The 20077-nt window shown below is 36.8% G+C and overlaps 1 protein-coding gene across 1 annotated transcript in view; it reads left to right on the top strand.

Moving 5' to 3' along the window:
- SCN7A (sodium voltage-gated channel alpha subunit 7) overlaps nucleotides 1–12289 on the top strand; it is an 86937-nt gene extending 74648 nt beyond the window's left edge. The window contains exons 20-25 of the mRNA XM_046659801.1: nucleotides 1676–1954; nucleotides 2717–2770; nucleotides 3544–3681; nucleotides 5230–5334; nucleotides 5655–5925; nucleotides 8826–12289. Of these exons, the coding sequence (XP_046515757.1) occupies nucleotides 1676–1954; nucleotides 2717–2770; nucleotides 3544–3681; nucleotides 5230–5334; nucleotides 5655–5925; nucleotides 8826–9892 (1914 nt within the window). The 3' untranslated portion in view covers nucleotides 9893–12289. The remainder of the gene's footprint in view (nucleotides 1–1675; nucleotides 1955–2716; nucleotides 2771–3543; nucleotides 3682–5229; nucleotides 5335–5654; nucleotides 5926–8825) is intronic.
- Nucleotides 12290–20077: the final 7788 nt, after the last annotated feature.

Below are 20077 nucleotides of genomic sequence, written 5' to 3'. Positions count from 1 at the left end.
GCTGTACCATCTGGTGCCATACTTTCATTAGAACAGCAACAGGATGATAGCCATGGTTAGGTCAAGGTCAGATCCAGATCTTAAGCTTCATCTCACCCTCTGGAAGTTCTGTAGTTGAATGATCCCTGGAGATATCTTATTGAGTATATAACGAAGCTACATGGTTACAAAATTAATGTTTTATGTATTTAATAAGCTTCATGTCTTGGGTGCTCTTACTGCTGAAGTATTTGTGTCAACCATACCTATTGCTTTTATTCTTACATAGGTGTATTTTCTAGGAGGCATAGCATTTTTCATCAGAGACACGAGTGGCTCTCTCAAATATCTACTATGTCAACAAAGGATCTGTGACCTAGTTTTAGAAATAAAATCAAGTGTTATTGAAAGCACAATTAAAAGTCAAAATATTAATTCAAGGACATAAAAATAAGGAATATAAGCAAGAAAGTACAGGTAAAAGGGTGTGAATCCAGTAATGGCTGAGGGAAGGAAAGATTAGAATGGTAGAAAGAGAATCAATGGGAGCTCAGAAAAAAAAGAGGAGGAAGTGAGGATGGAGGAAGGGAGTCAAAAGTGTAAATGATAAGAGAAAGATAAAGAAATATCAAAGATTGAAAATATTCTATTGGATATAGCAACTGGTTTGCCTTTGCCATAACAGCTTTATTGGAGTGATAAGAATAACATTCTGATTATAATATTAAAGAGCTACGAGAGTTGAGGAAAGCAGACAGTGATTATGGACTATTGCGGTTATTCAAGTTTAGGTGGTAGATTCATTTTCCAAACTCCCACTCTGGAGTGGCTCACCAGTGACACAGAGGTGTTCATGAGGAGGTTTGTGATGTTGCGAGGTGCAGCTGCCCATTCAGTGTTTCTTGAAACAGTTTCTTGCCTCGACTTCATTGGTCTACAATCTCTTGGTCTTCCTCTTATTTCCCCCACCGCTTCTTCACTCTCTCCACTGTAGACTAATCCTCCCTGAAGCTGGAATCCCCAAGATGTAGATCTAGGCCTATTTTGCTCTCATTTTATGTGCTTTGTAGATAATCTCATACAGACCCACAGGTTCAGCTGTCTTGCTTATTTCTGGCACAATATAGGAAGTTGATAAACGTGTTAAATCAGTGAAATAATTATTTATTCTACTATTTGCACTAATTAGCTCTGTTGTCTTTTAATGGTTTTTTAGTACAAAAATTTTGAGAATACCTGGATTTTTTTTTTTTTTGAGGAAGATTAACCCTAAGCTAACATTGGCTGCCAATCCTCCTCTTTTTGCTGAGGAAGATTGGCCTTGAGCTAACATCTGTGCCCATCTTCCTCTACTTTTTATGTAGGATGCCTGCCACAGCATGGCTTGATAAAGAGTGCCTAAGTCTACATCCTGGATCTGAACCTGCAAACCCTAGGGCCCCAAAGGAGAGTGCACAAACTTAACTACTATGCCACTGGGCCAGCCCCAAGAATATCTGGATTTTTAATGTGCATTTTTTAATTGAAATTTGTTATTTAGGTTATTCAAATACTGGCATGTAGCCTATTAAATCTATAGAGATGGTCTTTTTTTTATTAATGGAAAATGACATTACATTAATCAGTATTTCCAATTTAATTAAAATAGTTTCACATTTCTTACCTAAAGTTTACATGTTTATTTTTTATACGCCAGGTGGTTGTGAGAACTTTGATAAAAACTACTTTACCCGCTTTGAATGTGTTTCTGGTCTGCCTTATGATCTGGCTGGCTTTTAGCATCATAGGAGTACATTTATTTGCTGGCACGTTCTATGAATGCATCGACCCAACAAGTGGAGAAAGGTTTCCTATATCTGAAGTCATGAATAAGAGCCAATGTGAAAACCTCGTGTTTAATGAATCCATGCCATGGGAGAATGCAAAACTGAACTTTGATAATGTTGGAAATGGTTTCCTTTCACTGCTTCAAGTAGTAAGTACACTTTTGATTTTACTTATCAATTATATCCATATCGTAGGTGAACATAAAGGACAAACGTGGACAATTAATAGAGTTGGTTATAAATTATTTTAGCAATTATTAGTTAGTAGAAAAATGTTATGAGACATAATATACTAGGCTCATTTGGAGAGACAAAAGTGAAATACATTCCCTGCTCTGTTGGGAGAAGGAAGCGGAGATGCAGGTAGGACTGACAGAGGAAATGGCAGGTACTGGCCAAACCTATTTCCACCATTACTGATCAGGTAATGAGATCACAATCCTTGGTTCAACTCAGGTTTGGTTCAACTGTTTTGTTTCTACCTAGTGCTTTGAGGAATGGCTTCTCAGTCACCCAAAATCTAGCAGCTCTGCGGTAGTGAATCATTTCTGTCTCACTTCTGCCATAGAAAAAGCACATAGATAGCAGTTACAAGTAACTATGACACTTGGGCAGTATGTATTTATTTACCATTTATCTATCTATTCATCTATCGCTCTCTCCATTTATACTATCTTAAAATATTTTAAGTTATTAACTACAATTAAACTAACTAGTTTTAAATAAGTGTTAACAGACAACACAAATGTAATTAATGAAAAGGGTAAAGATCTCATTTATACAATATATTGAAGTCTGGTCAGCCTTACTAATCAAACGTTTTACTGGATTAAAAACAGATGGAGTTTTACTAGTTATTTGCTATGAAGCATAAGATTTCCATAAAAATTAAATACGTGCCGTTTTTGCAGGCAACATTTAATGGATGGATCACTATTATGAACTCAGCAGTCGATTCTATGGGTGTAAGTACAATATAATCTTAGAGCCATTGTTAAGGTGAAAGCAAAGTCATTTTTGCCATTCAGGAGCAGGGCACCAGCAATCATTGAATAATTAACACACTAAAAGCAAATGCTTATGCTAGACAGAAATTAAATACGTTTCAGATTGAGTATTTCATGGACAATGAAATCCTTCCAGGATTATATCCAATAGTTGAGGCCCCATAGGCCCATTTGAAGGATTATCCAACTCATAACAATAGTTAAACCAATGCAAGAAACTTTAAAATCCAAATAAACAAAGCAATGATACCCCTTCACCAGAGAGCCAAGAGGAAACATTACCTCGAGTAGCATTGTTGGATTTTCTTGTCATAAATAGCTCTATAAATCTTATGTTAAAAAAAATCAATATTTTGCTTATTTTCTTACATTTTTATTTATTTTTATTTTTAAAGACAATTTTTTTAGACAAGTTTTAGGTTTACAACAAAATTGAGAGGGAAATACAGAGATTTCCCATATACCCCTTGCCCCCTCACATGCATAACCTACCCCATTATCAACATCACTCGCCAGAATTTTTTATCAAGGATGAACCTACATTGACACATCATAATCACCCAAAGTCCTTTGTTTACCTTAGGGTTCACTCAGTGTTGTACGTTCTATGGGTTTGGACAAGTGTATAATAACACATAGCCATCATTATATTATCACACAGAGTACTTTCACTGCCCTAAAAATCCTCCATGCTCTGCCTTATTTTGTTTATTTTTTAACTTAACTTTTAGGTAGATATGCAGCCTAGTTTTGAAGGCAATATCTACATGTATTCCTACTTTATCAGCTTCATTATCATCGGATTATTTCTTCCACTGAGTATGCTGATTGGCGTTATTATTGTTAATTTCAACAAGCATAAAATAAAGATAAGTATAAATATCTTTGTTCATCAATGCCTGAGAAAATCACACACGTTGATAAAAACGTCCTGCTTCAAATAATTGGTTTAGGGTTCAGCTTAATGTCATTTTTACTTGGTATTTATCTAAAAAAAACTATTGATGCTCCTGTCTATTGATGAATATTGCTAAAATGTTCATCTATACATTGTTTTCTATATTCAAATGTATACACACAAATTTAAAAGTTAAAAATTACAAACATTTCTGTGCCTATGTTTATAAATAATGACGTGCTGAAAAATAAATAATATTTGATGCATCTGCACAAGTATGTGAAGAAGTGCAAGAAAAACAAACCATACTTTTTTATTCTTTGATATATTCAAAGCCTTCAGAGTCATAACCAGCATTGACATCTTGGTCAATTGGAGCAGGTTTTTCTGCTAGAAGTAGAGAGAGCCATAAATCCTAATTGGATGGCCTAAATAGGCGTGCTTGGAAGGAACAGGAGAGAATTCAGAGGCAGAATTGAACAACCTCTGTTTGGTGCCATCTCCACACAAAGACTCCCTTCTGGGCTTCTACAAATGTAAAGGGCTCAAAGGTCATAGAAGTCCACTTATTTTAATCATAGAGACCTACTTTCTATTAGGAGAAGGAAAGCCTTCTAAAAAAAATCAAAGAAAAAAATAGTTTAACTTTGAAATTCCATCTTTAGCCATGTCATCAAAGTTTAACCATGTGCAGAATCTGATAAACCACATCAAGTCTCTACTATCAGATGAGATTAGAGAGATCAGTGATCAAATATGCATTTCCTTGGATGCTTCAGCTTCCTGGGACTTTAACCTGAGGGGATAACATCCCAGGATTTGCTTCTCAGCTTCAAATTGATGAGCCCTGTCAATTTTAAGTGACTAAGTCCTGATTTAGAGCAGTAACAAGTCCTAATTCTTAGATTAACACATCATTAAATGTTCACTTCTTATTCACTTTGTGTATTTTGTGTAAGGTACTGAAATTCACACTAGAAACACAGAGAAGAATAAGCCCTAGAAGGTGCTATGAAGAAGTAAGCCCAGGGGCTCTTGGAATAATAGTAAAAAATATCTTCTGATGGTATTTGGAAACTTAAGTAATAGTAAACATATAAAAACACACATATGACCAACTCTTTTTTTCCAGCTTGTTAAAAGTTACAAACCAATGTTACCTTTAGCTTTTGAGTTCAGTCTCTCTTAGTAAACCTTTCCAGATATCCCTTGCTGTTTCTCCTTTGTCTCTGTCTAATAAAAGGTAGTCCTCAGAAGACTGGAAAATAGGGTTGACTACACAGAGGAAAGTGCACCAAAAGATAAGTGCATATCAACCATTACCAGGGTATATTCTGCATGTGTTTTATATAGATTTTTGTACAGAAAATCAGACATGTTTAAACATGATTTAGTTCATTGCAGTTAAGCCTTTTTAAAAGGATTGTCAATAATTGCCAAGCTTTGTAAAATACATATTAATTTTAGATGAAATTTGGATTAAATGTGATTTTAATATCTTTTTCTCTCATTTCTTTACCAGGGAGGCTCAAATCTCTTTATAACAGTAAAACAAAAGAAACAATACCGTGCACTGAAGAGGCTGATGTCTGAGGACTCGCAAAAACCAGTACATCGCCCAGGAGTAAGAAAACATCTAGACTGTTTTGAGGCCTCTAAAAAACTTTCCTTTATGTATCCTCTTTTAAAAATAAAAATGTGTTTTTAAAATTCTTAACAAATACTTTTGACAAAATTTTTAAAATACTTTCCCTAACAAAGCTTTTGATTTTCTTTTTGGTTTGTGTTTTTTTTGACTGTATGCTATAATTATAGTTTGGTAAAAACATAGGCCCTCACTTATTCTCCTATTTAGGCTGGGAGGGAAGTTGTACGGCTAAACACTATGTGTGTGTATTTATATCCTATTAATAAGACTATTACATCTTTTTTATTGACCCACAGAACAAGTTCCAAGGATTCATCTTTGACTTGGTGACAAATCAAGTTTTTAATATCATCATTATGGTGCTTATCTGTTTCCAAGCGATAACAATTATGATAGAAAGTGACGAACAGAGTCCAAAAATGGACACTGCTCTCCACTGGATTAATGCAGTTTTTGTTATGCTATACACTGGAGAATGTATACTGAAGCTCATCTCTTTCCACTGTAACTATTTCACCGTCGGATGGAACATTTTTGATTTTATGGTGGTCGTTTTCTCTATTACAGGTAAGATTTTGTTTAGTCAGATTTTCATTTGTAATAACTTTAATTCAGGCAAGCCCTTACAGTAAATGTCTTCTGAGATATAGTCTCTTAATGAGCAAAGCAAGTATGGACTTTTTATTTCCAAACAGAATACCTTACATTTTTGCATACATCCATGTACACGTGCCTGATAGATACAAGATATTCAGAAATACTTCTTGAATTAATACATAGACTTTACTTCACAGACCACCAGGTAAAGGCTTAATTACCCCTTCAGTATATCACATACTTTATTTTTCCAGGATGACGCTCGAAGGATCTTTATGTCTTAGGTTGATATACTCTTTCAAGCTCACTATTGTTCCTTTTCCTCTAATCTCTAAAACTTTTTACAACTTTCACAACACTAGAGTTTTAGACTTTAATGAATTTGTCTCTAGTATTCTCCTACTCTGGAGATCTCAGTCTTTTATTTAACAAATGTATTTGATTATCCTCTTTGTGAATAGATACTATGCTACATTCAAAGAATTCAGTAGTAAACAAGGTAGGCATAATTCCTATATGCACACAGTATATAATCTATGAAGGGATACAGATAATTAAATAGTATATTTTAATGCGATGCTGTTAAGGTTATGATAAGAGAAGAAACACGAGATGCTACAGCAGCACAACAAAGTGAGGAGCACCTGATCAGTAAGTCGAGGTCAGAAAAAACTTCATGGAAGACGCAAAAATCTAAATAGAGACTTATTAGATAGGAGGTAGCCAAGAAAGAATCTAGGATAAAAGTATTTTAGGCAGAGAAAGGTTTGTTTATTGTCTGCCTCCCATAAGACGCAAACTAGTATATAAGCTTTATGAGAGTAGGGACAATATTTAAGTGTTTCTTGTCAAGTTCTATTCTATGTAGTCAGTAGTGAAAAATGCAGATAAACTGCCCAATGTGCGTCCAGAAAATTCACTCATTCAGTTGGTAGTGGAAGCAGCACAACTATTATAGACAAGTATGAGAAGCTTGACTGAAAGACAGAAGAGGCCGCCTGAGAAGAAAGCAGAGGGATATGGAATTAAAGATCCCTATGAGACTGAAGGAAGAGTTGCTGAATCAGAGATCTGGAAGGAGAGGAAATTGCAGTCAGAGAGAAAGTTGTTTGAATTTGAGAACTCAGAGGGTCAGATATCCTGTGTTTGGAATGTGGCCATAGATGTCAATAAGCAAAGTAAAATGATGAATGACTGAGAGACTGGCCTTTGAATGGGTGGTTGATGGTAGATGCTGGGATGGAAAGGGTGGCAGTGAGCCAAGTGCTAAAGTCTCCAATGAATATGAATGAGGGGGAATGAATAAATCATAGAACCAAGGAATGGTGGGAGATGGCGTCGTTGAATGGCATGATCCGCAGTGTCAGAAATCTCCTTTCTTTCCTTGTAAAAATGATGGGAAGGAAAAGTGTCTGAAATCACATTGGAGAGAAAGACAGATGCTTGCTTATTCAATCCTTCTACCCTGAGAAATATGGAGTGGGGAAGAATAAGCTGTCTGTACTCGAGAGTGTTGCAAAGGAAATAGTGTCCTCAAGATAGAGTTAGATTTTAGATAAGAAAAGAGGTGAAGAAAATTTAGTGATGAGGATGTAGAAAAATTTGCTTACAATTAAATGGGGATACATCCTGCATAACAGAAGAGTTTGGAAGAGGAGGAGAAATAAAAATTTGAGTAAGAGCAGAAGGTTCACTAAAGCACTGTGGAGATTAGGGTACAGCCAAGAAAGAATATCAGAGAAAATGCTGCCATTGGCCGTGACCAAGTTTAACAGATGAGACATGAGCCTTCCTTATTCAGCAAACATACCATCTTATTTAGAAGCTTCCTGGGATTCTCTCCTGCCCCACCTTCTCAACTCAAAATGAACCACACTCTCTCCAGTACTTCTACAGAACATCCTTTATGCTTTTGAGGGTAATTATAATTTCACCTTGGGGCCAGCCCGGTGGCGCAGCGGTTAAGTGCTCACGTTCTGCTTCGGCAGCCCGGGGTTCAACAGTGGGGACATGGCACCACTTGGTCAAGCCATGCTGTGGCAGGCGTCCCACATATAAAGTAGAGAAAGACGGGCACAAATGTTAGCTCAGGGCCAGTCTTCCTCAGCAAAAAAGAGGAGGATTGGCAGCAGATGTTAGCTCAGGGCTAATCTTCCTCAAAAAAAAAAAAAGGGAGTATAATTTCACCTTGTTTTATAGTTATAGCTCTCACTACCATACTTCTTTCATCTACCCACCACCACCAGAAAAAAGTTCTAGGCAAAGATTCATTTACTCAATTCATATGTAAAGCTCCTAAGGACCCAAATACTATTTATGAAATTAATTAATTAAATTATAATCTGTGAATCACCAAATGTCAGATATTTTGTAATTATATTTACCAAGTAGGACTTTCTGCCTTGCATTATAATTAGTTTAAATGTCTACCTCTACTCTCTAGATTATAAAGTCTTCAAGGACAGAAGTCATGTCATTCATCTTTACATATTTGTATAACACCTTTATTAGGTATCCAATAAAGGTTGGACTGAACTAAATTTCTCGGTCCAAATGCAAACAGAAAAAGGTATGACTACTGTCTTATATTATGGATTCATGCCATCTGTGATTCCAGAAGTGCTTGATCTATAGTACTCTTAAGATGATAATACAAAGAATTCTCTTCCAAATTTTGCTAGATACTTTGAGCATTTCCACAGTTAGTATTTGGGTAACCCAAACTTTCAATATGTGCTAACTGTTATGTGAGAAGGATTAATAAATGATCTTAATATATAGAAAAAAGGAAATGTAAATAACTTATGTCCTGCTGAGTACAATCATATTTGAATAATTTTATTGCCTGCTTTATCTTTTCCTACACCAAGGACTACTTCTGCCTCTGATGGTAGGACCCTACCTTGTGCCTCCTTCCCTTGTGCAACTGATACTTCTCTCAAGGATCATCCACATCCTGCATCCTGGGAAAGGACCAAAGGTGTTCAATGATCTGCTGCTTCCTTTGATGCTGTCTCTCCCAGCATTGTTGAACATTGGTCTTCTCATCTTCCTGGTCATGTTTATCTATGCCATCTTTGGGATGTACAATTTTGCCTATGTTAAAAAGGAAGCTGGAATTAATGATGTGTCCAACTTTGAAACCTTTGGCAGCAGTATGCTCTGTCTTTTTCAAGTTACGATATTTGCTGGTTGGGATGGGATGCTCAATGCAATTTTCAACAGTAAATGGTCTGACTGTGATCCTGATAAAATTAACCCTGGGACTCAGGTTAGAGGAGATTGTGGTAACCCCTTTGTTGGGATTATTTATTTTGTCAGTTACATCCTCATATCGTGGCTGATCATTGTAAACATGTACATTGTTGTTGTCATGGAGTTTTTAAATATTGCTTCTAAAAAAAAGGCCAAGACGTTGAGTGAAGATGATTTTAGGAAATTCTTTCAGGTATGGAAGAGGTTTGATCCTGAAATGACCCAGTACATAGACTCCAGCAAGCTTTCAGATTTGGCAGCTGCTCTTGATCCTCCTCTTTTCATGGCAAAACCAAACAAGAGCCAGCTCATTGCCATGGATCTTCCCATGGCTGTTGGGGACAGAATTCATTGCCTTGACATCTTACTTGCTTTAGCAAAGCGAGTTATGGGTACAGATGAGAGGATGGAGAAAGTTCTTTCAGAGATGGAATCAGGGTTTCTGTTAGCCAACCCTTTTAAGATCACATATGAACCAATTACAACTACTCTGAAACGAAAACAAGAGGCAGTCTCAGCAACCATCATTCAGCGTGCTTATAAAAGTTACCGTTTGAGGCAAAATGACAAAAATACATCAGATATTCATATGATAGACGGTAACAGGGAAGTTCAAGCTACCAAAGAAGATGCCTATTTTGACAAGGCTGAGGGAAAGTCAACTATTCAAAGCCAGATCTAATCCCACTTCCTACCTTTTCATCTTCTTCACATTTCCCCAAAACATGAGAAGTTTAAATCAGAAATAAAAGCAAAGATCAGAGAAAGTAAAGATTTCACTTAATATTTAATTGTTTACAACCCGAGGAATTTAAGCTTTGTTCTCAAGACTCCAAGTCAAATTCACTTTTTACCCCTATATATTCAGTCTAACCAAGACAACCCCTTAATATCACTGCAGAGTTAAAGTGGGTTAAAATTCCCTTTTGATAATCCAACGCTTGTTTTCTCTATACGGCTTCTATGGTGTGTGCTTCTTCTGGAGGATGGGGGAGGTGGTAGTAGAGATTAGTTGCAAGGGCTTCTTCATATAGCTTATGTCTACTTCAACTTGATGGGATTCAAGTCACCACGAATAGGACTTAGTTACAAATAAACGACTACTGTCTTAATGTGGGGTGGTGTTAGAAAAAAAACAGCACAATGCTACAGGCCATTAAATCATAAACTTGCCTAGACAGATGCCAACTGGAGCAAGAGGAAGGGCAATTCTCGGAGTGCCTTTGAGATCCATTACAGAGACTCTTGGGCTGATTCAAACCACGTTTGAAAAAGATTGATTGTAGCCCCATCTTTGTTTTTGTTTTCATTTATTTTTGGTACTAGGAGCTAATGTGCTAATGTTGTTTCCTAGTTCTCAGATTCCTGGTCTCTCATCTCTCTGGCTAGTCCCCCCCAGTCTCCAGCTCTTTAACAGAATGCATTCACAGAACAAGCAGCACAAGGGGAACTACAGTTATTGCCGACCTTTTCCTAATTTTTTTCATTTACACTTTTTTAAAAAGCATACATTTACTAAAATGATATAACAGAGAATATGACAATAGACTCGAGTCTTACTTTAGCATAAAACTGGCGTATTTTTTACCATTTATCCATAATGTAACATTGAGTATGTAAGAGCTGGCAAAGGCATGTCATAAATAAGAACTAGAAAAGTCAAGGGCTACCATTTTGTCTAGGGATTTTCACAGTGTCTTGATCCCTAGTTGGAAACTGGCCACTTTGAAGTACTTTTCATTGCACTTTATGACTCTTTATAACTTAGAGAAAGAAAATGATTGCTCAAACTGTGAGGACTCCGAATTAGGAGATCAAAGTGTAAGTTTGTTGTTGGTGGTGGTGTACAACATTTGTATATGCAAGTTAGTTGTCACTTTCTCATTTATCTTTCCAAGTATTTTTGTTGTTTTTAATCTCGTCACATCCATAATTACTCTGTAAATTGTTTTATGTTTGAAAACTTTAAAATCCTAAACATTAATTTTCACTGTTGAAATTATTTTTAAAAGATAGGCACAAGTAGTGTTCTTCTGACATATTCATAAAAATGCAGTCCCTTACACCATGTAGTTTGAGATTCTGATATTTATCTCATTTGTAAGAAGATTGATTTCAATGTGCCTACAAAGTTCTAAGGGGTTCATAAAGAAAATATGTATACTGTTGACTTAAATGACAAGTTTTAACTATGTTGTATGACATTCAATATCACTTAAATTCAGTAATTGTGTTTTGTTATGCATGCATGATCTTGAGCCTTAACTATTGTAATCTATTTCTGCTCCTCGGAAATGTATCAACTGACCAAGATGCCTTTGGGGGATCCCCTAAGCAAATGTAATTTCAGGGTTCTGTTTCTCTCTCTAAGTGTTCCTTCTCTTTCTCTTCCTGTTCTCCATCAAGCGATGGGGACAAGTGAGGAATCAGTGTTAACTGGGTGACATGGTGACAGCTGGTGCTTTATCTAAGCTTCTCCCCTTTCTATTTCTTGGAAATGCTTTAATGTGGAAACTGCTTCAGATATTTAAACGAAATCTTCTCTTGCTTCTGTAAATTTCATGAAGACCACGGACTGATTTTAGTTTGAAAATTGTGTCTTTTACTTGTAAACCATGTTTGCCACTAACTTTCCAAAAACTATGTAAATAATTATTTTTAACAAAGTGTTTACAATATATTCTACTTTTTAGATACTATAGAAAATAGTAAAAACAACTTGTTAACCACAGTAGGCTTTGCTTTTTTTTCTTCAATAACTCAGGTTGTCAACTTTGTATAATAAGAACTTTTTAAAATGAGACTGACATTAAAGCTTATTCATTCAGGCTCAAAATTCGAAACCGGAAACTCTTGCGCCTGCTTTGGATTCACTTAATTTTGTAAAATAAATATTAGTAAGCTTACCAGAGACCTCCTACACGTTGAAAAAAATGTAAAAATCACTCCTCTTATCAAAATCATCATTACAAGCTTACTAGATATATATGAGTATTATTAGAATACGCTTTATGAAAGATAATGCTGAAATTAAATTTACTCATATGCTACTACATGTCAAAATATGCTTCCTTTAAAAATTTTCTTTCTGCTTCTTTAATAAATATAATGCATTTTAAAATGGTGTTTACAGATGGTGTTTACAGCTATCATTGATTACGCAGACTGTTATGCTCAGCTTTGTGCTGAGTATTTATCATGCATGAACTGAGCACTCACAACAACTCATGAAACAATGATAATTCTCATTTTATAGATGGAAAAAACCAGGCTTAGAAGGGTAATGAGATCTTTTATATGGCCTAGAACTTGTCATTGACAAGGCCAGGACTCCAAACCAGGTCTGTTTCAGAGCCTTATTATTTAACCACTCTGTGCAATAGCTTTCTAGTAATAAATGACTGAAGTGGAGACAGAGGAAGCTTAAGATGAATTAAATTGTTGTATAAAAATAAGAAGTCTCTCTCTCTCTCCCTTTTTCCCAATCTCCCCCTTGGTGGGGGGAATTTTAACAGTAGAGACAAACCCTAGAAGAATGAATGGCACAAGGGATAAAATTGTAGAAGTTTTCTTATTCAACATTTGTGGAACGGTAGATACTAGAGGTAAACCCAGAGCCTGGGTAGATATGCATGCATACATACATACATACATACATACATACATACATACATACATCCAAAGCTAAATCTGAGACCAAACGACTAGGGGAAAATATATGACACAGCTGATTATAATAAATGGTAATTTTTATACCACTAATGTAAATTATAATATGTATATAGGAAAGAACAATGGGTTCTTCATTAGAAATTACAGGTGAAGTTGGTAAAGTAGACCTCTGAAGAAAAAGAAAGATTTTATCAATTAGAGAAAAGGTAACCATATTCAACACAAAGACACTTTTATGGAGAGGAGTCCATCATGGAGATGAGACCTAAGGTTTCAACTTACCCTTCTTCAGCTTAGACAATAAAGAAGCGAGGTGAGGGGCCAGCCCCGTGGCCAAGTGGTTAAGTTCGCGTGCTCCGCTTTGGCAGACCAAGGTTTCACCAGTTCGGATCCTGGGCGCGGACATGGCACCACTCATCAGGCCATGCTGAGGTGGCATCCCACGTGCCACAACTAGAAGGATCCACAACTAAAATATACAACTATGTACTGGGGGGAATTTGGGCAGAAAAAAAAGAAGATTGGCAACAGTTGTTAGCTTAGGTGGCAATCTTTAAAAAAAAAAAAAAAGACGAGAGGAGAATTAAAGACGATAAAATTTTCACTGTAGAGATTGGGTAGAAAATTGGAGTAGAATGAGTCTGGGCACTCTGAATCCCTCCCCAGGCATGCTTTATTTTGCCCTTTGATTCTTGAACTCTCTCCTTTCTTAACTGTTCCTTTTTGTGAATTTCAGATCTGCATTTTCGACTCCAACAGTGAATAAAGAGCTCCAGTGAATGAATGAGTTTTCCCTTCCCGGGGGGGATTTTTATCTTTATGTTAGGATAAACTAAATCTGTCAGGGTCAGAAACTTAGACAACTCCTCTCTGTAAGTAAACCTCTTATCTTCATTGACTTCAAAATCACAAATTAGCTCACAGGATTTTCTCTCAACTCCAGCTCGTTAGTCTATTAACCATCCAGGTGGCACAACACCCCTATTCCTGGGTTCTAGTGTATACCACATGAAAGTAATATCTTCAAAAGATCCATATGTTCAGAGTTCCCATTAATGCAAAATGTCATCACCATTTTTCCCTTCTTTTCTGCCTCCCATTTTACCTTTCATAAAAATCTATTTAGTACCTCCTAGGTATTAGGCACAGCAATTTAGAAATAAATAAGATTGTCCTTATCCTTAAAAGGGTATTAGTCAGAGTTCTCCAGAGAATAGAACTGATAGGATATAGATATATAGGAGGAGATTTATTATTATGGGAATTGGCATATGTGGTTATAGCAGCTGAGAGATATGGTGCAATATGCCATCGGCAAACTGGAAAACCAGGGAGGCCGGTGCTATAATTCAGTCCAAATTCAAAGGCCTGAGAACCAGAGGAGCCATGATATAGCTCCCTGTCCAAAGCCAAAGACCTACAAGGTGGGGAGCGGTACTGGTGTAAGTCTTGGAACCTGAATCTAAAGGCCTAAGCACCAAGAGCTCCAATGTCCAAGGGCAGGAGAAGACAGATGTCCCAGCTCAAGGACAGAGAGAGAATTTACCCTTCCTCCACATTTTTTGTTCTCTATGGGCCCTCAATGAATTGGATGATGTCTGCCCACATTGGTGAGGGCAATCTTCTATTTTTATCCTTTTACTTTCAACAGACATATGTCATTGAATTTGAAGTGAGTTTTTTGTACGCAGTTTATAGCTGGGTGACATCTTTTAATCCACTTTTTATTGGTATATTGAGACCGTTTATATTTAAGGTAAATATTGATATGTTAGCACTTAAGGTTGTCATTTATTATTCTTCCATTTGTTTCCACCAGTCTCATTTCTCTGTTTCTCTTTTCTTGCCTTCCTTCCCAATATTCGAACACATTTTAGGATTTCATCTTGATTGTATATTTATCTATTTGTATCTCTGTATATTTTTGGTAGCGATTGTTCTGAGTGTTACTATATCTATCTATCTATCTATCAATGAATTATATAGTCTACTGGGATCAACATTTTACCACTTCGGGTGAAGTGTGGAAACCTCACTCTCATTTAGGTCTTTGTTTTCCCCATTTTTAAATACCATTGTCATGGGAATCAGGTGGTGCTAGATTTTTGTTCCAATCATCAAATATGGTTTTAAAACTCATGAGGAAAAGAATAGTCCTTTGTATGAACTCATATTTCTGCCCTTTGCATTATTCCTTCTTCCTTCCCAATGCTCCATCATTCCTTCTTTTATCAATTCCCTTCTGTCTGAAGAGTTTTGTTTGGCAAATCTTTAAGAGTAAGGGATTTTATTTCTTTTTAATGTTTTTATATTTATTACAGGCCGAAATATAACATTATTTATAAATTAGGTTAAAGGAAATATATTACTAAAATTTTAAAAAGATTATGTAGAGCCAGTCCTGATGGCCTAGTAGTTGAAGTTCAGCATGCTCCACTCTGGCGGCCTGGGTTCGGTTCCCAGGCATGGAACCACACCACTCGTCTGTCAGCAGCCATGCTGTGGTGGCAGCTCACATAGAAGAACTAGAAGGACTTACAATTAGAATATGGAACTATGTAGTGGGACTTTGGGAAGAAAAAAAAAAGAGAGAGGAAGACTGGCAACAGATGTTAGTTCAGGGTGAATCTTTCCCAGAAATAAATAAATAAATAAATAAATAAGAATGTGTCCGTTAGTAACAAATTCTTTTAGCTTTTCTTCCTCTGAGAATGTCTTTTTTTCTCTTTCATTCCTAAAGGATGAATTCACAGGATACAGAATTTGTGACTGACAGTTCTTTTCTTTCAGCTTTTGAAAAATATTGTGCCAATTCCTTCTGGTTTCCATGACTTTAGATGAGAACTCCATTGTCATTTGAATTGGCATTCCCCTATAAATAATATGTCATTTCCTTCTAGCTGCTTTCAAGATTTTTTTCTTTGTCTTTAGTTTTCAAACTTTTTAATTGTGATGTATCTTTCGGATGGATTTCTTTGTGTTTACCCTGTTTAGCATTCACTCAGCTTCTTGGAACTGTAGGTTTGTGTCTTTTACCAAATTTAGAACATTTTCAGCCAGTGCTTCTTCAAACAACTTTTCAGCCCTACTCTTTTCTACTTTCCTTCTGAGATTGTGATGACATGAATGATGACTCTTTTGTTACTGTGTCACAGGTCCCTGAGGCTCTGTTTATTATTTTTCATTCTGTTTTTTCTCTCTGTTGTTCAGATTCGGTGAATTCTATTGTTCTGTACTCAAGTTCACTGATTTTCTCCTTTGTCATCTTCATGCTACTATTGAGCCAATCTATTAAGTTTTTTATTTCTGTTATTGTATTTTTCAGTTCTGTAATTCTGTTTATTTTTCTTATAAAATCTATTTCTTTACAGAGATTTTCTACTTTTTTTGTTTTTTTCCTTTTTCTCCCCAAAGCCCCGCAGTACATAGTTGTATATTCTTCGTTGTGGGTCCTTCTAGTTGTGGCATGTGGGATGCTGCCTCAGCGTGGTTTGATGAGCAGTGCCATGTCTGCACCCAGGATTCAAACCAACGAAACACTGGTCCGCCTGCAGCGGAGTGCATGAACTTAACCACTCAGCCACGGAGCCAGCCCAGAGATTTTCTACTTTTTAATTTATTTCAAGAGAATTACTAATTGGTTGTTGAACCACTGTTATAATGGATGCTTTAAAATATTTCTTAGATAATTCCAACATCTGATTCACCTCAGTATTAGTGTCAGCTAATTGTTTTTTTCCCTTTCAAAGTGTGATTTTCTTAGTTCTTGGTGTTCTGGGTGATTTTTTTAAATGCTGCTCTGGATATTCTGTCCATCACGGGAGGAGACACTGGGTCCTATTTAAGTCTCTCAGTTTAGCAGTCACACTGTTTAGGTTTAACACATAGATCTTGGTCTATTTTTGTGAACTGTGGTTCCCATGGTAGCTTAATTTTCAGAAGCTTTGTCATGTTATTTTGGTCTCCTTGGTTTGTCTGGTATGGCTTGGGCTCCCACTGGTCCCTGCTGGTGCTCCATGAGGGACTGGAAGAGGTTTCCACAGGCCAGGAAACCTGGTTTCTCTCAGTTGCAGAGGAGGTGAATTCCTCTACCCATAGCTCATAATAACAGAAAGGCTGTCTGGAGTGGGCCACGTGTGGTTGCATCCTCCTCGCTGGTTTCACCCACCCATTCTGCTGTCTCTGGGTGGGAAACGAGAATCTCTGGATTAAATAGGCTTTCTGGATTAGGCCAACTGTTGCAGCTGAGTCTCTCTTGTCAGTTTCACCCACCTGCTTCACCAGAAAAGAGACTTCTCAGGCCTACCAAAGAAGGAAAGCTCTTCCCTAGCCACCTTATTTTTGGTAGGGCCCTCAATAAATCCTCCTTGTCAGAAGTGCAGACTGGTCTAATGTTGCCAGAGGCACTCCCTTTAGACCCAGGGGAAGAATGAGCCTACCTGGGCTGCCTTCTGTTTTTAAATCAAGAGCAGGTGGCCTTCCGCTCCTGGGTGTTTGGATGCAAGATGCATTTCACTGTGCTGTCTGCAGCCCTAAGGTCTCAAACAAGCTTGCCTTCTCTTATCACCCTCAGGGTCCTTCTTTGGTTGTCTTTTGTGCCATTTCTGGTTATATTTAGCAGAAAAGAGCAGGGAAAATATGATCTATGACATCTTGTCCGGACCAAAAGCCTCATGATATATTTTTAAAGGTCTATTAAAACTGTTAAAGAGAAAGTTGGTTTATGTAGAATATTTCATTTTCCAATATCACATAAATGAGGTATCAGTTTAATTGGACAATTATATATATGTGATATTAGTACAAATACTAAAAATACTATAAAATTAGCAAATACTAAATATTAAAAGTAGAATAAAATTATAATGTCATTAATCAAGATGCTTAGAATTATCATTATTAATAAAGCATCACTATTTACCACAAAAAATAAGAAACACTAATAAAAACTGAATTAGGCCATCAAAAATTACAAGAAATTTTTGCATGGATAAATCCTTATCTAGAGCACTGGTTCTCAAGATGTGTTCTTCAGACTAGTAGTATCAGGATCACCTAGGAACTTCTCAGAAATGCGAATTAAACGTCCCAACTACAGAATCAGAAACCACAAGGGGTGGGGCCCAGACAGCTGTGTTTTAATAAGCACTCCAGGTGAGTCTACTGTACACTAAAGTTTAAGAAAAAATTATCTAAGTGTACACTGCCAATGTGATAGCCATTAGCTACCTAGGGCTGTTTCGTTTTAAATTAATTAGCAAAGAAAACAAAACAAATAAAACTAAAAATTCAGTTTCTAAATCCCACTAACCACATTTCAAGTAGTCAATAAATATCTATGTCTGGAGTCTACCACGTTAGCCCAAGTTTATTATATTTCCATCATCTCAGAAAGTTCTATTAGATAGCATTGATCTAGGAATAAATGAAATTTCTTAGAAATTAATGTATTTGTAACCATGAATTGTCAGCTGTACTGGATATCTTCCCTTCGCCCTGAGAAAACCACTCTCCGTCCTTCTCCTTGTTCTGTGTTCTTAGAGACTCACTCAAAATCGTTGCTTCACTAGGTTCTCTTGTCCTCTGACGCCTGGCTTGGGTTGGCTAATAAGAAGCACCATAATAAACGCTTTCTCTCTCTCAGATTACTAGGTTTAGTTTCCACTCTTTACCTATGGCTACAACTTCTGTAAAGGATGCTTTCTTATAGCTGCATCTAGTCTCTAGGAAACTTCCAGGAACTGTGCTGCCTGACTCCCCCCATCCCCCCTTCCCCCACATGCCTTCAGGCCTAGAAGCAGAATCCCTTGATTTCTCTTTAAACCTTGCCCACAGCTTTTACAGGCCCCTTTGCTAAACTCCACAAGTTATCCTCTTTGTAAGTGACTTATTTTTTCTACAAGAAGAACTTATCCCTGATCCATACACCAACCAAACTTTCAACCTTTTTTAATTTGTGAAACTGAAAGAACTCAAATTCTATCTCCTATAGTAATTTCCCCCAGAGTAAGCTTGAATTAAGAGAACAAAAGAGAAAGAGAGAAAGGAGCTGCTTATTCTAGAGTACGCGCTGTGATACTTGTATTTTGCTGTGTGTTTCACAAAGTTGGAACCACAGTTGAATTGATTGCTCAGACATAGAGAGGATCTATGCCTCTGAGGACACAGGAAGCAGGAGAAGAAACCTGGTTATAGGAGAGCTGAGCGAGAAAGGCTTGGGGAGAAGTGACAAATCTGGTGGGATTTTGGAGTGAATTGTTCAGGTCTTTCCATCTCCCTCATGTCACTGCCATGAAAGAGACATCCTCATTTCAACTTGGGAGAATCTTTCGTCTAGTCTGAAGAAGGGAAAGTCACCTCTCCCTCTGTTTTTGCAAGATATTTTGTGTATATCTGAAACTTACCTAAAACCTATAAGTTTTTCTGAGCATCTAGGCTTTTCAAAACAAAGGCCAGAGTTCTTAGAGTTTATTTCTCTTTCCTGTGTTGATCCATAATCTGCTTGAGTTTAGAAAGAAGAAATCAGTTCTCTGCCTGAATGTTTGGAAAGTGGGGAAGGGAGGAGGAAATGGATAAAATGCAGGTGAAACAATCTGAATTGATATCAATTAATATTCTAAAATACGCAAAGTAGAGTCTTATTTTCTTTTTGAGTTAAAATGTTTATAACATTGACTGTCTCATATACACCAATAAACCAGTCTATTCTTGTTACCAGGTTGTATACTTAAGTACAAAAAGAAAGTAAAATACAGACTCTTTGACCTCAAGAAGTTTTGAGCTAGATGGGGCAACAGAGCATAAACAAAATGACATAAAAATAATTAAAGGAAGTATATGCTACAACGCAAATTCTTAATGGGAGAAAAAGTATCACAAGTCCTAAATTGCTGTCACCAGAGGACTTGATCGGGCCTTTGACTGCACGTTAACAGTATGTACGCAGTTAGGACAAACAATATTTTCACAAGTTTCAGCCCAATTCTTCTTCCTCTCTTGCTTCAACTCCCAATTGTTTGAGTCCTATGCTCAGAAAATCACCTTTTTGCTGCCACAGCCCAGCCTGAGCACTTGAAAATCCATCACCAAGGAGACAAAGTCTTAATCCCTCAAAGCTTCCAGTCTATCTAGGAGAAACAGAGATGGTAGCCTTATTTGCAAATGGGCACGACCCTCTGTCATTCTGAGGAGCAAA

This window comes from Equus quagga, chromosome 4 (genome assembly GCF_021613505.1).
Source record: "Equus quagga isolate Etosha38 chromosome 4, UCLA_HA_Equagga_1.0, whole genome shotgun sequence".
Taxonomy (NCBI): domain Eukaryota; kingdom Metazoa; phylum Chordata; class Mammalia; order Perissodactyla; family Equidae; genus Equus; species Equus quagga.
This window is presented reverse-complemented; position numbering and strand designations above follow the sequence as displayed.